Source organism: Chaetura pelagica, unplaced genomic scaffold (assembly GCF_000747805.2).
Source record: "Chaetura pelagica isolate M959 unplaced genomic scaffold, ChaPel_1.0 scaffold188, whole genome shotgun sequence".
Classification (NCBI taxonomy): Eukaryota; Metazoa; Chordata; class Aves; order Apodiformes; family Apodidae; genus Chaetura; species Chaetura pelagica.
Window position 1 is genome coordinate 1,957,127 of NW_009954196.1, and position 21,663 is coordinate 1,978,789.

The 21,663-nt window shown below is 37.7% G+C and overlaps 1 protein-coding gene across 1 annotated transcript in view; it reads right to left on the minus strand.

Annotated features, from left to right (window-relative positions):
- Window positions 1–21,266, minus strand: part of RAP1GDS1 (RAP1, GTP-GDP dissociation stimulator 1) — a 70,987-nt gene extending 49,721 nt beyond the window's left edge. Inside the window, exons 1-2 of the mRNA XM_010003189.1 lie at window positions 21,137–21,266; window positions 18,115–18,222 (exon numbers count right to left, since the gene is read on the minus strand). Of these exons, the coding sequence (XP_010001491.1) occupies window positions 18,115–18,222; window positions 21,137–21,266 (238 nt within the window). The remainder of the gene's footprint in view (window positions 1–18,114; window positions 18,223–21,136) is intronic.
- Window positions 21,267–21,663: the final 397 nt, after the last annotated feature.

Sequence of the window (21,663 nt, forward strand, 5' to 3'; positions counted from 1 at the left end):
TGAGCTTCTTGTAGCAGAGGTCAAAGGTTTGGTACAAAACTGTTCCTCTTTCTTCCTGTAGCAGAGAGGAATTTGCAGTTGCTCCATAACAGAGACCCACCTTAGAATTGATGGCAAACAGCTTTGTTAAAAACTGAAAATTAACACTGGTAATAGATGCTAAAGCATATTTTCCTAATGCTTCTGAGTAACACCATATTTGAGATTAATATTAGTGTGATGTACAGCATGATTAGATGGCAGCTATCACTTCAGAAAGCAGTATGACTTTTTAAGCCATTCATAATGGCATCTGCCAAAGATGTGAGATGCTGTAATTGATGACTTTTGAAAGTAAAGCAAATCTATCTGAACACAAGGCTGTTGCTCAACAACCTTGTCTCATGGGCATTTTTAAGCACTAGAATATGCACAAACTCCCTCAGATCACTTAAAATGTTTAGCTTTACAGTAAAATTGCTAGATCTTGCTACCAATATTGAGAAAGAGATACAGAAATTTCAGAGTTGAAAAAACAGGCCTCTGAACATCACCTGCAGTTTCTTAGAAAGCACCCTTAGTCTGGTGGAAGAGCTATCAAGACAGGCTGGGCAGCAAGAGTAATAATGGACTTCTGGGGTAGCAGTTTGCAACTACTCATTAGCTGCGCTTCACCTCTGAATTGCTAACGACTTGCCACTGAGCTCACCACCTCCTTGCTCCTGCTCCTTCCTTTCTCTATTCTCTGCGACTGATTTTTTGCTTTTGGCAGCTCCAGGACAACCCCTGCTGCCTCTAAGCATAGGAGAGACACACTTGGGCTGATCCTGAATAGAAGCCAGCACAAGCCTGGTAGAAGTGACTCACATGGGTTTTGTGGCTCACATACAGCATGTACAGACTTCCCAGTGATGTCCATGAGACAGAAAATGCACTAAAATGAGATCATTTCAAGTCTGGATTGCAGGTTATGCCTCTGTATTTCTGTATCAATTCCATCTTGGGATGCTGGTCTTTGGCTAGGACCAGTCATCTACAATATGTCAGTGGTGACATCTTATTACAAACAGATTAGCTATATAATGAAAATTGATTAATCTCAACACATCATGCATAATATAAGTGCTAATGATTGCTAATCTGTTTGCAATCTAGTTAACTGCATTTTTTTGAAATACACTGGAAACTCTCTCAAAAGATATAAAATAAAGGAGCTTATGGTTTATTTGGAAGCTTTTATAAGTACTGACATACAGCATATCACTCCTACTGTGCTGATGAGATATCCAGTAGCCAGTCTTATTTTTATGATCTGTAGTTCGATAGACTCATAACTGTGCAAAACTTAAATTACATAAATAGAATCAAATATATACTGCAAGAAGTGGGAAAATAAAATTAAATGCTCCTCCAGGCCGGTTGCATTTAGCAGATATTGACTGATTTATTTTATTAAGATACACAACGGAGTACTAATAAAAGCACAGGGCTTAACAGACGAGCTGGAAACTGGGAAATGGGATAGCTGGGCTCACATAGATGAAAATAGACATCTTTTTTTTTACTCTTAAGTAGTATAGGAGGCACACCTGCTTATGCCCTCCCCTTCAAACCAACATCCCACTGGTTCTTGTTCCCCAGGCTGAGTAACAATGTTGAACTTTTCCTGTTCACAAAAAGAGGGAAGACTGATTAATTTGACCAGCAGTGAGTGTATCTCTTGTATTACTGGGCAGGGACACCACTACCTCTGCTCTACCCTGAGTGAAGGCTCAAGCATAATTGCTTAAGGGGAAAAGCAGATTACTCTGGCATCAGGCATAAGGATAGCTACTAACTATGCAGCCCACAGTGCTCTCTGAGGCATTTTTGCCAGTAATTGCCTTGGAGTGTAAAAAAAGCCATGGGCCACTTCAGTTTATTTACTCCAAGTCTACCTAAGCCCTGCTCTTTCTCTGCAAAACATTTGAAATTTACACTTGGTGTAATATACAAATTAATCCAGTGCCAAAATAGAAATATGACAGTATGATACTAAATCTTTCCAGGTAGTTTCTAGTACATTCTTCATATAAGGCATTGTAAGGGAATGTGCCAAGAAAATTACTGTTACATTCCCATGTATGTTACTCCAAATTGTCCTGCTTTGTATCTGCAGAATCAATCAATTTTTTTTCAGCCATTTTATGTTCATCACATTGAAGTTCTAAAAAGCAAGGTAGAAAAATAAAATAAAATTCTGTAATACACAAGACATAAGTAATTGGCAGATATTTTAGTTGTAGAAATGCAGTCTTTTCGGTGAGCTTTTGAAATTCTTACACAAGGAGGGGTATTTTAACTGGAGCAAGATGTCTTTATATATAAGCCTAAAATTGCGATGTTTAACTCTAGCTTTTTTGGTCAGTATTTTTTATGTTCTTTCAAAGGAGGAGGGTTTAACAGGCAAACAATGGACAGGTCTGCCCTGTAGAAACTGGGAAGTCCAGAGAAAGAGCTTCAGACACCCCTTCACTTGTCTGAGGAGTCAACCGTACACTCAGTTCAGGTAGCATGTGTTGAAATACATGTAGAAAAAAATACCAAGCTGGAGCCTTTGAAGAATATTTCAGCACCGCTCTAGGTATATAAGCAGTTTCGTTGTTTCTTAGTAGGGCCCAAACGGGACAATTGCTTCATGGCTTCTTGCAAAACATGAGAGAGCTGAGAATCTTGTGTGAATGCATGTGCATGTGTGCAGTTCTAAGAACCTGTTCTACAGGATGCACTGAAGGTATAACTGTGTAACTGTGGCAGTAAAGGACTGCAGCTGCACAAAGCATTGAAAAGCAAGTAACTGCCCTAAATCAAGCCAAGCTCTTCTTTTCCTTTGTTTTTTTCCCCTTGCACCTAGAAAGTGGCATGGCTGTTAGGGTAGAGGCTTTAGGAAGCAATGATTTTAGACTGCTTGCCCTTTAAAGCCCATGCACCTCTGTGTCTCTTTGCTTGGCTTCATATAACATGAGTTGTGTATAAAAGCATAAAGGCAAAGGCTCGTAGACAGGGAGAGAAATCAAGCAAGAAGTGTGTGTGGCATTATTCTTTTGGAAAGAATGATGAAGGGTCATGTTTATGTAGCAGCATTTTCACTGTGACTATAAACCCCATTATTTGTTTTTCCTTCCGCTGAACCTAGGACTGGAAGATCACACACAAATGTTGCCAAAGGGCTGGTACCCACTCCACTGCCTAGGCCCAGCAGAAGTAGTCGGTGCTTTGCTGAGAAATGGAAATTGCTAATGGCTTTAGCATTGGCAACCTCAAATTCTTGTCTTATTTGTTCTCTTCAGAGGCTGGAGAAGGTCTCCCCAGCTTCCTGTCTGCAAGTGTATGCACAGAAGAGGTATGATTTCCTAAGGATATTAATCTCTAGTATGCTCCTTTTACCTGGGCTTCCTAGTAAATTATTAGAGGCTAAATTATTTTGAAAAATTGTTTCAGTTGTTTTCTTTTGAATTGCTATTTCAATGCATTATCAATTGTAGTTGGAGCATGTAGAGCTTATCCAGGAGCAAGAAAAATCTAGGGAAAATCTCCACCAGAAAATCTCCTCCCTTGCTTTCTAAAATGGAGAAAAAGGAGATTGTAGCCAATGTTAACCACACACTAGGTAAGTTGGCTTAGATTTACCATTTTAACTCCTTCCTCAGAGCTGCATCCCCTTTCAAATAAGTTCAATCTGTCTCTTAGAGGAAACCTAGGAAATCTACGTACCATGCCTCAAAATCCTTTTGCTGTATGTGATGTCCAGGTTGCAAATGCTTTCTTTTAAAGCCTAGTTTTCAGCGTGAATGCATCAACCCATAGACTACCTGATGCCCCCTATTTTGAAGTAAAGAAATGGTAGGACTGAATGATGCTACTTTGGGAACAGCTCTTTTGCACACAATATAATAGTGATGTACCACAGTAGAATAATTGAGGTGAAAAACCTGTAAGGTTAAACCTGCAGCTTTAGATGTCTCTTTATATCACTAGATATCAAGACTAAGGGTATGTTAGATCACATAGTGCCAAAATCTTCGTCATAGCTGGGTGATTAAAATATCAATATCCTTGCTTTTCATGGTTTTGCAGTGCCTGAAGTCAGAATAATAAAGGGTGTGGGTAGGAAATTCTTCAATGCCATAGATCAGAGAGCTTAGCACCATGGCTATCAGACTGTTTAATTAAGTAGCAGAAATCACTATAGGAAAAAATCCAATGCGTGTCTCAAATTAAATTCTGTGCTCTTGCCCCTCTCAGCTCTTTTTCCTGTGAAATTTCACTCCTCTCTATTTCACTTTTCTCCTCTTTGCATCATTTCATCCACCTTCAAGCAAAAGAAAAGGCAGAGAGGGGGAAGGGAAATGCAAGACATCTCTGACAGAAGTGTTACTACTTTGCTCTTGCTAGCCAAGAAGACTATAGGCTCCCTGTTCCTAATCTCTATGAACAATGAGTTTAAGTTACAGTATCAGGTGTAGCCCAACAGTGGTGAAGGCTAGTACTGCAGTAACTCCCAGGTTGTGGAGCTTTACATGAGAAATGAGGTGCACCACAGAATTGAAAATAAGCAGCTTTGTGAGTGTCCTCTTTACTAAGCCAACCGTGTTTGCAATGTAACCTTTTGAAAAATGTATGTATTTCTAGCTGCAAAGATGTTTTATAAACCTCCTGAAACCACTGCAGAAAATTACCTTGGCTTTATAATGTTCCTCCTACATGTACTCTCATCATAAAAAGATGAACACATGAATAAATAATGATGAACCACATATTTCATGAAAGGAATCTTCCATCTGCTCTTTTAGAAGGCAGAAGAAGGGAGGAGAATGAAGGGAGCAAGAGGTATCTTTCTAACCGGCATATCCTTCTAACCACCAGAGTAAAAAAGGTTCATGTGACCAAGAGCAGGTACCGATGTTGTTTCCATATATGGCCTCCCTCCCTCTCTCTCTCTCTCTCTCTCTCTCTCCATAGCTTCCCACTGTATTTTCCAAACCACAAAATGGAGATTTTAGTCTGACTACAAAGAATGCACCACTGGTAAGGAGGCTTTTTCTTAACATACCTTAGCTAAAAGGACTGTTCAAGAGTTTGTTTTACAGGAAAAAAAAAAATCTAATAATAATTTATATAGAGAAACAAATGTATAATTTCCTTTCGGCATGCTCCTCCTTACATGGGGAAATCTCCACAAATACATTCTGCTTTCTCACCTATCCTTAAAACTAGGCCCTAGGAGGCAGGGAGGGTTCTCCCTTAGCTGTGTGAGTGTTTCCATCATGGTGTTTGCTCTGTTTGTCTCTGCCAGCAGCAACAGGGCAACTTCAATCCTATTTTTAATGAAGACACAGAGATAGTGCACAGCTGTTTGTAATTAAAATCTCAGTTCTAACAAGGAAGGAAGGACAGATGGAGAGACAGATTTACTAACCAACTAGCTGCGTGATTCCCACTGATAACATTTATCCACAGAAGAAAAGTAAATTTCAGGATGAATTGCTTGTTGCAGGTACCAATGAAGTAATATAATAAAAATACAAGCCAGCTTTGCCTTCAATGAAGAAATATGAAGTCTAGTACTGTATGTTACAGCACAAGGCAGAATACTAGTTGGGCAGCTCAGTACACCTGAATTCCTGAATCAGATCTAGTTTAGAAGCCTAACACATAGTTTGGTGGGTTTATCTGAACTGTTAGTTCTCCCACTCTCCTATTCTGACTCACCCTCTTGCAGAAGGTGACCACTTTGGTTGCACAGCTGCTGAAGGAGTTTGGTATTAGTGCCTCAGCTGTCAAGTTCATTGTCTGGCATCTTTGTACACATCCACTAGTATCTTCATGTTTTATACTTGGCTTGTGTAGGCATCTTAATCTGCCTCCTCTTACTAGTACTAACTGGTCTTATTAAAGGATCCTGGGTAAAGCCTTAACTATCCTCATGCTTTAGTTTTTCAGTCTATATAACAGAAATACTAGGCCTGTAGTGTAAAATCCTTTTTCCAAATTTGATTTAGTTTAAAAATCGTATCAGATTTGAAAGCTCTGAATTATACATGCAGGAAATGTTTTGTATTCCTTCTAAGTGATCTTTTAAGACTGCTTTCAAGCAAGCTCAAATGCCTGCTGTAAAATTCTGACCAGTAGTTATTGGAAGACAATGTCTACATACAAAGAAAATTTTTAGCTACTTACATTTTTTAAAAGTTTGCTGCCAAGGTAGCTTAAGGAAAAGGTAATCTTTAAAGATCTAATTTGTAAGCCATAAAGGACTGGAACAAAACTAAGAATGCCATTTCAGACTTGAAATGGTGATTTACATGAAAATTGTGATTTACATAAAAACAATTTTTTAAAAAAGTAAACCTCTTAATTTACTTCTGTATTGCATTTCAAAATGCAGGCCTTTCCCTTTGCTTCTGTATTGCATTTAAAAATGCAATCTAAAAGGAAATTTGTCAGTTCTATTATCTGGAACTGCTATTCACTGATGACTTCTGCAAAGAAAAAAACCACAGTATTTAATCTTTATTTGGCACATTGTGTATTCAATCAATAGCACTTGGAATTTAACTCTTGGATAAACATAATTTAACTATCTGGTACTAACTAAATACATCACTATTAAGAGGAATTTCTGTAAAATATAATCCCACTAAGAAGCAATGATTACTACTCAGTATCATTAGGGTATGCCAGTTTACTGGGAGATAGTCCAATAAAAAGCAGTCACCTTGATTTACTATGTTCCAATTAAGCAGACATACTGTAATAATATATACAGCACTTATGATGAAACATTTCTGGATTATGAGAGTATACAATACCATAAAAAGGCAACGACTTTGTAAGCTAAGATGCAACAAACATCCTTCTTCAGCAAAAAGAAGGAACACTGTAATGAATTATTTGAGCCAAAACTGCCTCTTGCAAAATATCCATCCGGATCTCCAACTTTCAGAAAGGCATTTGACTAGAAATATTCTCAGGTAAACCTGATGAACTGCAATGAGCCTAACTGGCTGAGCTGGCCCAATTCAATTTGAGCCTCTGGCACCATGACAAGAGATGATCTGCATCAGAGGCAGACCAGAAATTCTTGCTTGCATGAGTATGCTGGTCTAAGATGCAGGGTTTTGGTTTGGTAGCGTCCTCCCAGCAAACCCTCCCTGCTGATGTAGCTATACTGCCAAAAGGTACAAAAATAATAGAAGTTTGTTTTGTTGATAATGAAACTTTCTGAGGGATGTGGTATAAGATATTGTATGTAGCAAAAGAAACTGCACCTGTACTAAAATGTTTGTTCCATTCTCACTAGTGCAAAAGCAGGCCTAAGCCTTCCTTAGCAACAGAATATACACCTTCCTTGTGGCTTTATGCACTGCCTTCATTTCCTTGCCAAAACTACCTCTCTATATGAAAAAGCTCATGTCAAAAAACTTCTCTTCTGTAATCCATTATCACAATTTATGTGAGCATAAGACTTGATTTTATGTATACAAGCCAATCAAAATGATTTTAAGTCATTGTCAAGGTTTAAGGCTGGGCTGGCTATTAAACAACTGACAGATGCTCTCTATTACCTCTCCCTCCCAGAAAGGGAAAGGAAAGAGAGATAACAGGACAGGAGAGAGACTTACGGGTTGAAAACTAAACTAAACAGCTTTAATGAAACAGTAACTATGAAAAATAAAACAACGAAATATATATAAAACCTATGCTGCGTTCCCCCTCAATAATGCTCACGTCATTACCAAGGCTACAGGGCAGGTGCTGGGAAAGACTCCAGGACTCAGCATTAGATGGGAGCTAGATGCAGGAATGATGGGTTCAGGAAGGAATGGATCAGGCAGGATCAAAGGCAGACGAACAGATGGAGTCCTCCCAGGACAACAGCTATGGAAGAGAGCTTGACTCTTGTGATCCCTCAGATTTATACTGTATATGATGCTTATAGGATGGAATACTTTGGTCAGTTTTGGTCACTTGTCTGGTATGTGCTCCTTCCTACAGAAGGTCCAGGTGTGACCTCTTTTCTTCCCTTTTGTTTCTGGGGCATAAGATGTTTATCAGAACCAAGCCAGTGGCCTCATTTTCTATAGGAAGAAGTATAAGCAAGAGCCTTTCCGCAGACCATTTTCCAGTAATAACTACAAATATCGAGCGTTATCAGTCCTAGAAGCAGACACTGTCTGAAAAACATGCTGTTAATTTCAGAAAGTGTAGTTACTTAGAAGAGACTTAACTATTAAGTAAAATTCCCATAAAGAAAATTGGTTCTGGCCTGGTTCAAACCAGAACAGGCACGCAAAATGCTTCCGATTATGTTAAATGTTATATTAATTTCTACTAATATAGATGTTGTAAAACATAATTCAATGGCAAAAGCTAAATGCTTATGTCATGCTTTTTCCTTTCATTTTATAGCTTTATACTCCTTATCAAGAAAAACAGTTTTATACAATGCTCAGAAAAGCCAGCATACTAAGAAATAAACTGGAAATATACCTTTCAAGGAAGAACACTTTCCTTGACACCTCCTGTCGTATATGAATCAAGACTGATAGTGACTCAAAACAAAGGAATTGGTAAAAGAGGCTATGCATATTTTGGTTCTGAACAAGCAAATGTTTTGCTGTGTATATAGCTCTATACATAAAAATATACCTCTTGAACTCAGTGGAACTACCAGAACGTAAGAAACTATGTCCTTAAAGGTAAGAATATTTGCAAATGTTGGCAGAATCAGGACCTTGCTTTATAATTCTCTTACTAATTTTACTCTATGCTCTAAATGTGTGCTGCAGTAACATACTGAGTTAAATCCATACAGATTCTGAGCATAAGCAGCTGTTTTAGAAGGCAATGGGAATTATGAAGATATGGCATCCATCACCTCTTAGATACCTGTATTTAGCTTGTTATTTTCTTTAAATCTGTTCCTCTCTTCTCCCATGTTTATCCTTCCTCTAAAAAATCTTACATACTATGTTGTTCCTTTTTACTCATCTACTCAGTTTCATTTCTTCCTTTTCATTTTCTATTTCCTCTCATTCTCCCTGGTTTCAGTAGACATTAAATACAATATCCCTGCACCCCTGCAAGTCCAAAGAAGTGGGATCTAGATTTAGCAGTTGCTAAACAGACACCAGTTCATGTCTCCCATATGCAAAGAAAATGAGTTGTACAAGGTACTATGGATACGTCAGTGCTACTTTTTTTGTAGTTTTCAAGACAAATAAGGAAGAATAAAGTAGCAAAATCTTTGTCATGGGCTAAGGCCAACATCTTCCAAAAGGACACTTTAATCTCAGCAGGTAACTGTAGATTTCCGTAGACAATTAGCGATAGTACTGTTTTGTTTCTGTATTTTGGGAGAAGGATGTTCTAGCTTCGATCTGCATCTTTTCTTTTCATGGATATGCACCATAAATGTCTATGGCTTGGTTGAATGTTCAGGTTAGGATACTTACACACCAGGACTAACATACAGGCATGTGTCTGCTGTGTCTGAGTATACATCCATGAGTGGTCTCCTTCTTCTAAGATCACAGGTGGTGACATAGAATGAGGGATTACTGGGGGGCAGACCTGAGGATCAAAACTGGAACAGGCTGCCCAAGGAGGTTGTGTAGTCCCCTTCTCTGGAGATATTCAAGAGCTTCCTGGATGCAGTCCTGAGCAATGTGCTATAACCAATCCTACTTTAGCTGGAGTTGACTAGATGATCTCTAGAGGTCCCTTCCTACTCTGACAATTACGTGAAAATCCACCTAGAAGAGAGTGTGCTGCTAACAAGAAAGGGAGATGCTAAGATCAAAGAGGAAAAAGAGCAGGTAATGCTATCTGTCACTGGACTTAATGCTACTAGTTATCAGTTGGTTAAACAGGCCACTGATCCGACTGTTGCCACTGTCTTACCCACTTGTTTGTGCAGTGGTACCTTGATATGCTTGTGCAACAGCTTGTTTTGCTACAGCTTATTTGTTAGTAAAGTGTACTAAATCTATGAGGATACCCAGTGCTCCTTTTTAATTTATTTTTTTATTTTATTTTTTATTTATTTATATGAAACAACAGTAGCCAAAAGTTAATTCAATGTGTGAAGGCCAGAACAGGCCCTATAGACGGCTACTGTTCGTTTTAAGATATAAAGCAGTGCAAGCACTCACAGTCAGGCAAGAATTGTCTAGCCAATGGGGAAAAACAGAAAGTGATTTCTGGAAATGTTTATACCTTAGAATAATTTTGCTAGAAAAGACAGTTCTACAGCTTAATTTTTTCTGTGTTTGAGGTGGGAGGGTAGCACATCTTTTACTTTCATACTAATGCGTGAGAGGACCATGGAAACAAAAGATGAAAGAAGTATTACTTAACCCTGTGTCTACTGAAGAGCCACAAGATTTCACTGAAATCAGATGGTAAGCTCATGTTAAGCAGATAGCCACACTTATGTGACTTTGCAATGAATAAATAAGAGTACTCACACGGAAGTGTCAGAAATGTTCAAAAACTACATAGATAAAATTAGGTATAGCTCTCACTTTTTTTTTCCTAAGTCAAAGGCATTAATAGCGAGAATAACACATACAAAAATTCAGAAAAGCAGATTTATTTTTAGTTGAGCCTTCATTTAACAATTATAATACATTATGTCCATGATTTTTCTGCTCTAGTAGAGAAATTGTTCCATCCTCTATGGACCATGAAGACCAGGAAAAGGAACATCAAGTATAGGAAGAGCATGAGTACTACCTAAATTCAACAACATACGGAAGCCACAGTTACAAAAACAGAATAAAATGAAGTATTTCCAACTCAAATATAACCTCTGTGTTAACATATGGCTGAGAGAACTGGAAATCCACCAAAACATTAAAGACAGGAAACTAGATGCCTTTGAAAGCAAGTGGATACAGAAGATTCAGGGCATTGGATAGAAAGTTTCCTCACTGATGAGGGAATGTGAGAAATCTGCAGTTTCTGCAGAAATCTAGCATTTTCTTAAGCACTCCAGATGCTAACACATCCTCCTCTGTGATGCCATCAAATAGAAGCCAACACATTTCAGAAAACCCACCGGTGACTTTCAAGAGAAAACCTGAACAGAAGTTCTGGGTAGGAGGGCTGAGCTCATGGTCTCAACACCATAAAGTTGAAACAGTGATGGCAAAGGCTTGCTAGCAGCTGCCCAAGCAGTTTGTAAAATAATATTATTTTCTCTGATATAACACAGTGAGTATATTAAAACCAAAACATGGCCACAGCATATAGCCAAATATGGTTTTGGGCAAGACAAAATAGAATAAAGAAACTTCATTCCTTATGGGTAGGAAAATTACATGCCAAGTAGCCTTAAAATAATGATGAAATTTCCAGTTTCAAACATGAATTTGAATTTTTCATGTGTGATTTGATGGTTCCTTGAGTCACCACATATCAGCATAGCTCAACAAATGGAAAATAGGGCATCGTAGCCAACCACATCTTCATGGTAAAGTGCATTATTTCAAACCTTCTTCTTTGTACTGCATGAGCTTTCTAAAACCACTAAAACCCAATAAAAACTGAGGTCCTACCTCCTCACTTAAGCTTATCTTTATTGATGTGATTTTGCTTTAGAATCATAGAACAATTCAAGTTGGAAAAGACCCCTGGGATCACCAAGTCCAACCATCAGTCCTACTCTAAATAGTTCTCCCCTAAACCATATCCACCAACGCCACATCCAAATGACACTTAAACACATCCAGGGATGGTGATTCAACCACCTCCCTGGGCTGCCTATTTCAGTGTCTAACCACTCTTTCTGTGAAATTTTTTTCCTAATGTCCAGTCTAAACCTACCCTGTTGCAGCTTGAAGCCATTCCCTCTTGTTCTGTCACTAATTACCTATGAAAAAAAACCTGCACCAACTTCTTACAATGTCCTTTCAGGTAGCTGTAGAGACTGATGAGGTCTCCTCTCAGCCTCCTCTTCCTCAAACTAAACATGCCCATTTCTTACACACTAACTTGCAAACTCATATTCAGCCTCCCAATAAGTGTAGGTAAAAAATGTTTCAAATGCATGTGGCAGCCTTTGCACTTCAGTTACATTTTTCAGGGCCAGGTGCTGAAGGCTGGGATTAGTGGGCATTTTCAGCCTCTTACACAGAGCCAAAAATAACGTTCTCAGCAGATTTTCAGATTTCTCATCTGTCAAAAGTAGGTTATTTATGTCTGCTATAACCTCTTGTATCTGAAACGCAGCATATCTGGACTAGCAATAACGTTTTTGTTGTTGTTACTGCAATAATTATGTCCCAGAAGGCCTGTGGTTTAAAGAAAAATCTCTGTTTCCTTTTTGTCTTCTTTTTCTCAAGCAGTCCTTTCTCATGAACCTCTATTTGACAATCTCAGGATAACTGCACTTTCTTGATAGGCACAATATTTATGAGACAACTCAACAGGTATAAAATCGTATGTTGATATGGCAGGTAATTATTTTTTCTGTTCTATTTCCGGATACATTAAAACCAACCTAGTGTTCTCAAAATCCCATAGTATGTACCCATATTTTTCTTTGGGTGAAAGATGAAAAATAAAGCATGTACTACTTCTTGCCAGAAATTTAAGCATGCATGCACTCTTTCAGAATACTTTTCTCCAGTGCATAAGTGCTTTAGTTATTCTTTTGACAAGTTAGGTTTTTTTTACAAAAATATTCCAAGATGCAAAGCATGTGTTAAGCTATCATGCTTTTCTGTTAGTTTAGCCTGCCGTTGGTTACGGCTTAAATTGAAAGTATCTGAGTCAGTAAAATAGTAAATTGATGAAGCTGTATCCACAGATTCCAAGATCTTTTTCTACATCTAACTACTTAAATTCCAACTAATATGTTCTTTCAATTATGATGGTGAAACAATGTAACATTACATTTTAGAACAAAATTCTGGAAAACAAGAATTTTCTTTTTCACAAGATAGGTTTTGGTTTGAAAATAGAAAGTAATTTGATCTTGTAACACTCAGCTGTTTTTTATTATTCAGAAAATAATAAAATTCAGTAATATACCAAGTCTAATGATGCCACTGAAACTGATGTTTAATACTACTGTTTTTCTTACAGCTATTGCATTGAGAACTTCTGTTGCTCGGGAAAGCAAACAAGCCTCCCTCGCATCTTAAGCCGAACTTTCAGTACCACTTGTACACAGGGTAAGTAACATTTCAGAGAATGTTCCTCTATACGTTGTCATTAAAAAAAACCAATACAAAATACTCTTGAATTCCAAAGTTGCTATATGTGACAGAAAAATAGGAAATATATCAGCAAATACACATATGGCTAAGACCTCTAAGTAGGTGGCTGTGGGCTGTGAGATTTGCATGTTGGTCAGAGAGGGCAGCCTGAAGCTCAGGGGAAGGAAACTCACCCTTCTGCAGTGAGCACAGGGAGGTGACACACCTGCATTTCTCTGAGAAAAATGCGTCCAGATTCACCTAGTAGAGCTCTCCTTCTCCCAGTTTCCTCTGTGGATTTTTCTGCAGACTTCAATTATTTTCTTCTTTACACACATTATTAAAAAGCAGCTACAAGATAAACTATTTATTACTCTAGCCCAGCGAAAGAAAATGACCCGTTTCTAAAGACTTAAATTGTAAAGAATTCTGATGTATTAAACACAAAAATAAATTTCATTTTGCAATGCACAGTTAAATCTCAGAGGTTTTTTTTTTATGCTGAACAAAAAAAAAAAAAAAGCTGCAGAATCTCAGAATAATATCATTTGACAAAGTAATTCTTTGTGTTTTGCTTTTTATCCTCATTCTATGCTTCAAGTTACTGTAAACACTCTGCTTGGATCACTAAAATCCTTTCTTGACAATAAGATGTCAAACCATGTCTATAGAGAGAATCCAAATTCCACAGAGCAGACAATGGAGTAGTTTGTTTTAACACACAGGTTTTAAAAGAAAGCACATGCAATATATGAATTCTACCTCCTGATTCAGTAGAAGGTAGTATTTAATGCAGTGCATGGCTGGCTCTTTCTTTGCTGCTAACATTGCTTATGGGTCATACACCAGAGCCTTCCTTTAAATAATCTACCTTATGGAAAGTTTATCATCTAGAGAAGGTAGACAATAGACACTGGTGGGTGGAGAGAGATCGAGAATTCATGTTTTCCTTTCAGAAGTAAGATGGACAGAATCTCAGCTCAGGTGAATGAGGTAGATCCAGAAAGGTGGAAGGAGATGTGCTGATGTGAATCTAACGTGAATCTGACATGAAGCTGGGAATTGAGACTAAAATTACTGCATGTCTTCATTACTGCAGGCCTTATGGGTACAAAGGCCCAGTTTTGCCAGTTGACAAGAGTGCTGAAGGAAGTCCACAAAAACCAGGTATGTTCTTATTATTCTAAAAATTTTCTAATGCATATTTATTTCTTATTCCTCTGTCATTGTTGCAGCTTTCATCCTGAAGTCCTCAGTTTTATCGAGTACCTCAAGTTAGTCCAAATATGACTGGCCTCAGCCAGAAGTGCTATTGATAAATACGGATTAAATACAGATTAAAATATCTGCATAAATAGGAATATACATCTCTCCAAACCATCTGTGCAGGATTTTCAGACCTGGGTCTCAGATGCAAAGGGCTGTACAACTATTTCTCTAGACAGTTAGTAGCTAAACCCATGCGAATTTAGCTTGCCATATATTTACCAGCAATAATCACATGCCCACAACTGGGAAGAAAGAAGTTTGTAATGTTTTAACATAATGAAAAGTTAAAAAATTATATGCAAAGTAAATGGAATTATAATTGTCATTGTATTGTTGACAAAGGAACTTGACTGTGTTTCCACAGCAATCACAACCCTATGCTGCATGGGTGCAGTTAGCAATTAAAAGCAGTGCAATGCTCTCAGAAACGTTCATATGTACATGCCATATGCCCTAATTGAAGTTGTGGAAATTAATACCTCCTTCATTAAAAACCTAAATGTTATATTTACACTGGGTTTAACTGCCAGTTTTGGCTGACAATAAATCAGAGTGGGCTACATTAGTGTATTAGTAACATACCAAATTTTATATAAAATAGAATAATATTATTATCTCCAAGATTTAATAAAGTGAGTGAAACTAAGTTCTGTCACTTACAATACCACCATGAACTCTCCATGTCCTATAAAATTATCTTAAAATAAACTCTATTGCTTGAATGGCTTATTTTTCTAGTGTTACTCTAATATGATGATTTACTGAACTATAATAAAAATGTAAACTTCATTAATATAATCATACACATGGGAATATACTAAAGAAGAGCAGAATAATTATTTGAGAAATCTTATTTAAACTGTTTCTGTGTTGCAATTAACATGTAGTTTTATATAAACAATCGGATTTCTAAATATTATATAATAATTTATACACAGAGGTACTGGGTGTATCCCATTTCTATATGGTATATATCTGTATATGAAAATAAACACTGTAACTAAAAATGACAGAATCACAGAATCATCAAGGTTGGAAAAGGCCTTAAAGATCATCAAGTCCAACCATCAGCACTACACCCCCGTGACCACTAAACCATCTCCCAAAACACCACTGTCTGCCCGTTTTTTTAACACCTCCAGGGATGGTGCCTCCATCACCTTCCTGGGCAGCCTGTTCATTCCGCGAAGAAATTTTTACTAATATCTAATCTTAACCTCCCCTGGTTCAGATCAGTAATAAAATCCATATTAAGATGTTTGGATGAATGAGAACTATGAGAAAGGACATTCATTCGTTGTTTGGCCAAAGACAGGGCAGTAACAACATATTGGTAGCCCAATAATAACACAGAGATTGCGGCATTTAGAAAGCTGATTCTATATCTGTTTGTAGAATCAATCTATTATATGCAATTTGCCTATAATCTCTTAAAGTCTTTTCAATGTTCTGCTGTTCTCACTAATTTATTCCAAAACAAAAACCTGTCTCCCATGATAAATTTCTTTTCCAATACATCAGACACTCTTAGGAATTAAAGCCTGTTGTCTAAAGAGACTCAGCAACTTAGGCATCAAAGTATCTAATTCACTGTTGATATACAGACTTCTTAATCACTAACAAGCTGTTGCAAAACTGTCCTATCTAACCCATCTAATTTACAGTGAGTTATTTTAGTTGCCCTTTATCTTGGGCAAGTCAGAATATGTGGAGATGTACATCATATGGCAGCTCAGCAGGGTTATATTCATGTTACTGACTTACACGCAAAGAAGACAATAAACAATGAAGGGACTATAGCTAAATATTTTTAAACTACACAAAAGAGAGATGTCAAGATCCTAATAATCTGCTTATCTGATTGGGCATCTATGAGACTAAAAAGACTTTGAAAGGAAGAGCAAAGCCCTAGACCGAGACAGAAGAGATTAATCTGGTTGCAGAGAAGCTTCAGTAAATTTGCTGTATATTAGTCAAAATGGCAAACTCTGTTGGTTAGACTTCATCATTTTTCATTCCATCTCCTTTTCAGTACTTAAAATTTAAGTATTAGATTTAAAAGTACTGGAAATACCAAATCCAATAGAAATTTGTGTTAAAAGTATAGGATATACCTTATAAATAATCCCATAAGAAAAATTATTCAGCATCTTAAAAAAATGGGTTGATCTAAACCCCATATATTTTATTTCCTGGCTGATACCTTCTTGCAAAATAATAAGAATTAAAATCCCACTACCATTAAATGCAGAGACTGTTATAATCCATATTTCATATCTCTCCTAAAAGAGACAGGGAACTACTGGAGAGTCCAGAGAAGGGTGACGAAGATAACAGTGGGACTGGAGCATCTTTCTTATGAAGAAAGGCTAAAGGAGCTGGGATTCTTTAGCCTGGAGATGAGAAGGCTGAGGGGAGACCTTATTAATGCCTGTAAGTATCTAAGGGGTGGGTGCAAGGAAGATGGAGACAGGCTCTTCTCAGTAGTTCCAGTGCCAGAACAAGGGTCAACAGGTACAAATTTGAACATAAGAAGTTCCATTTAAATATAAGGTAAAACCTCTTTACAGTGAGGGTGACAAAGAACTGGAACAGGCTGCCCAGGGAGGTTGTGGAGTCTCCTTCCCTGGATATATTCAAAACCCGCCTGGATAGAGTCCTGTGTAAAGTGCTCTAGGTTATCCTATTTCAGTGAGAGAGTTGGACTAGATGATCTCTAGAGGTCCCTTCCAACTCCAGCAATTCTGTGATTCTGTAATTTTAAATGGATGGTGCTTATATTTTATTACAAAAAGCCTTGTGAATTATTTTATGCCAGGTAAGCCAAAAGGCTATGATTTATAGAATATTATCACAGGAAAGAAACAAGACTTAGTATGTACTTTTGAATGTATTGGTAGTTACAAAGCACTTTTTTTTTTTTTTTTAAATTTCTAATCATGGCTTCTATCTATCCTGACAAGTGTTTCTCTGCGAAATTGTACAAAGATTTTTCTTCTGCCACCATCTGAAGCACTAAAAGTTAAACTCAGAAAACTCTTATAAGCTGTGATCTTCATTTACCATTCTTTTCTGCCTACTCTGAGTGGGGACACACATTCTACAGCTTTTGGTGAACAAGACATCTTGTTCCATTCTTAAAATATTTTTGTTATTGTATCACATGTCAAATTTGGACCATCTTCAGATATCCAGCCTATTTGTGCTAATTGAAAGTACTTGAAGAAAGATGTTGTTATAATTCTGAGGAAAAATACATTACAAATAGGAAGCTGTCCCTTAACCAGAATGAGCAAGTTGCTCCCATATCCCTCTCCCTATCCTATCAGGCTCATTTGTCCATTCCTGTTTTTTTTCAATTGGAAAAGTAATTTTGCTACTTCATCATATTGGAAAAAGGACTAGACTACAGCTGTTTCAAGTATCCAGGTATTTACTGTCACTATCTTCAAAGCCACCTGAATGTTACAGATATATGGGTTAAAAAACCCTGAAACCCACAACAGCCAACACAGCAGCCTTCTGCTGGAGTCCATCTTTCTGCCACATTTTACTCCCTCCATTTTAATTCACTGATCTCATTACACAATTTAAAATTTGAAAGGTCTGTACAACTTACTGTTTTGTGCCAGAGCTTGAAGCAGACAGTCCAAGCATCCCTCCAAGCTATCTGCTGTGCTGTCAGTGGTTGTTAGCTTCAGCTTTTTCAAGGCGTCACTTAGATTATCTGCTTGGTAAACACAAAGAAAAGAGAAATCAGTGTCCTCATCAATTTGGTAACAGCATTATAGCCTTGAATGTAAATAGTTACTGTAATATAAACAGGATCCTTTATCAGTGAAGACGGCATGTATAGTCTTTATTCTGAGGAATACAAAAAGCCGGGAGTGAAAGGTTATAGATGAAATTAAACTTTTCAAATTTAAATAGGCTTTTTTCATTCTTTCTCTGAGAACAAGATGCCAGCAGGCACTTTATAAAATGCCACTGAATGGAGGTTTAGCCATCAATATCTTCTCAGCCTAGTTGGTGCAGAAAACCATCAGCCATTTCCTTGCTTCTATTCTTGTGCATGGGAAACTTTAATTTTTTTCATCAACAGAGAGAAAGTAATTAAAAACACCATTTTCTGCATGCTGTGTAGGCTTCCATCTTGGCTATGCATTCACAGATCCCTAGTGCTAAGCTTATAGCCTTTTAAGTATTATGCCATTTTCCAGCCCAATGTTACAAGCGTTTCTATGAATTCTGTTAACTCTTTGAATTCAATTGATCCATAAAAGCATAACGTGTGGACTTCAGATAATTAAATAACTCTTCCCTATTTAAAACAAAGCAAAGCAATCACCCAACCCACACAACCTGATTCTCAATAGATGCACATTTATTACTATAAAAATTAGGATAATATGATTGCTATGATTTCAAATATTCTGCCTATTCACGAGCAAGATAGAAGTGCTAACAGCTGCAGCCTCCGTCTCTTTGGTTTGCCTGCTGATGACTAACCTCACTCTGAATGGACTAACCTTTTAAAAAATGAGTGCTGATTCGGTTTCCATGCCAACTGTCTGTAAGCAAAAAGTGTTACTTGAAACAAATAATGTTAAATAGTGTCTAGCTGCCTCTTGTACCCCATGACTAATCAAAATCCTTGACCCAAGTCCTATAGCCCCATAGGTATAGTTTCTTTGCAGTGCATCACTAGTATCTTCTGAGCCTGATAGGCAGCTGGTGCTGCATTAGAGCTTCACACTAATGTAGGAAGCCCCCTTCACAGGCAAGTTGGCAGCTGCTGTGCTTTGCCTCCTCTTCACTTGCTCACACATAGGATGGTGCAGAGGAAAGGAGATATGGCAAGAACTTCCCTTTGAGGCACTGGTTGTTCAGTGAAGACACAGCAGGCATCCCGGGAAGAGAGTGGAATCTCACTCCTCTTGGAGCTAATCAGCTTCTCAGCCAAAGCTATACTTTTTGTCCCACCTCCATTTTTTATTAATTAACATACACTTTTTTAGCCCAATATCCCATAAAGGTAAGATGATTCAGTTTTAAAGTGCTCAGTATTTAGGTATGAAATGGTTTATCAGGCAGTTAGTTTGTCTAGCTACATTAGAGCCAGGAATCCCGTAACTCCTAAACGCAGAGAGCCAGAAGCACAAAGGCAACTCTGTAAAAGCCTCTGGGGCAGCTGCACTTGCCTGCCCTCTTTGTCTCTTTGAGATTTCAAACTTGCCTCCCTACCACCTCTCCTCACTGTGCTGAACTGGCACCTCCTGGAACAGGCAATGAAGATTTAAAAAAAAAAAAAGATTTCTCATTTTCCCTTGTACTGACTTATATTACTGTCTTGCAGGCTTACTGCAGCACATGTATTGAATGACACTTAAGCAACAGTAGAGCTGAACACACAATGCAAAGCCTCATTGCTTAAAATAAATTATTCAGGAAATATCACTGGAATTTGTCAAATGACCCAATGACCAGCCTCAGTACTACCATTTAACACTGTGAGCTCCACCTCCTTTTATACTTTCCTTACCCACCTTGCTCTTGTATGGTGCTCTTCAGTCTTCCACTAATACAGCACTAATTCTCTTCCATCCTACAGGCATCTCATCTCCCTATATATTCACACACTTAGCTTCGAAAGTCTAGCAACCATTTGTAGCAACAGGACTAAATCATAGATTTAGACTTTATCTCTCTCTCTTAAAGCTTCTTCTACCTTGCATGTGCTAAATAAATCACAATTTCCCACTTATTATCTCGTTTTGCTGTGCAAAAAGATGAGTGCTTTACCTCAAATACTTGTAATTTCTTCCTCTCTGCTACATCAGAACAGAGTTAGGAAGGTCTCCCCAGTCTTTTTTTATACCTCCCTATTCTGCTTGTTAAGTTTTTCTGAGGAACGCCCACTATTTTAATACTATACAGTTACGTATGATATGCAGAATTATGCATTTTGGGCAAAATTTTCAAATGTGACTATCCAAATATTTCATTCCCTAGGACATACACAATTTCTCATGGTACTAAACATGTGCACATCCCACTGACGTATATGGACATTTAACTTCAACTTTAGACACACACTTCAAGAATCAGTGGATATATATGGCAATGGTATGCCATGTTACTTTTATAATGTCTTATGAATCTATATCACACTATGTGCCAAATTTCCATTTTGCTAGATAGGACTGGATACTATAAGTACTTCTGAAATAATAATGCAAATTAAACTAGAAACCATATGCATAGTGTTTCTAAAATAAATTACATTCATAATTGGTTTTCTAACAAGCGTACAACTGTAAACGTTTTGCAGCTTGAGGCTTACTCCTTCTGTGCCAAAGAAGCAAATATAAGTAGGAATTTGGTAGACACAGGATACCTCTTAGCATAATGTCAGAAGATCACAGGCACAGAGGAGAAAAGCAGCCTTAGAAAATTACTCTATTTGCCCACTTTGACTTTTTCTGTCGAAGCTGATCTCCTTTCTAAACAGGGTCAATACCATGAAAGCTACATTTACTTCTGAAACCTGAGAATCTTGGACATATGCAAATACATCTTCGATAGATTCAGAGGTTTGGGGTTTTTTTGTTTTTGCTGTTCTGAAAAGATCAAAACCTTACAGTCTGAGATGACACTGACAAGGATATTCAGAAAGGAAAGGCTGTACTGTTCCAGCAGACTCCCTCTCACCATGTAATCGCAAAAGGCTTCCTGACTTCTGCAGTTTCTCAGTTGCTCTGAACCCGTCATTTAGCGGAGAAGATGCAGATACTTGTCTTCCATGTACAAACCACCCATTGTTTTCTTGTCATCATCTCCTGCTTATTTTTCTGTCTCTTCCTCTCCATAGAAGCTGTTTCCTGTAGGCTTGTTACTGCATAGGCTTATCAGATTCCCAGGGACAAAAACCCGTGGGAAATAAAACAACATAAGAAATCTTTTGGGCCAAGTGTTAGGGAAATGTAAGCAGATTTTGTCAATATGCAAGGTTAAGTGAAAGCTCATATTAGTTGGGAAACTTCAAGGGGGCAAGATCAAGATGGTAGAGGTAAAAATAAGGCTAGGAATGTCCCCTATGGCATAGCGGCTCAGCAGTCTTGTAATCAGGTCACAAGTTTGTGAGGCACCAAGTCAGAAGTTTTAGATA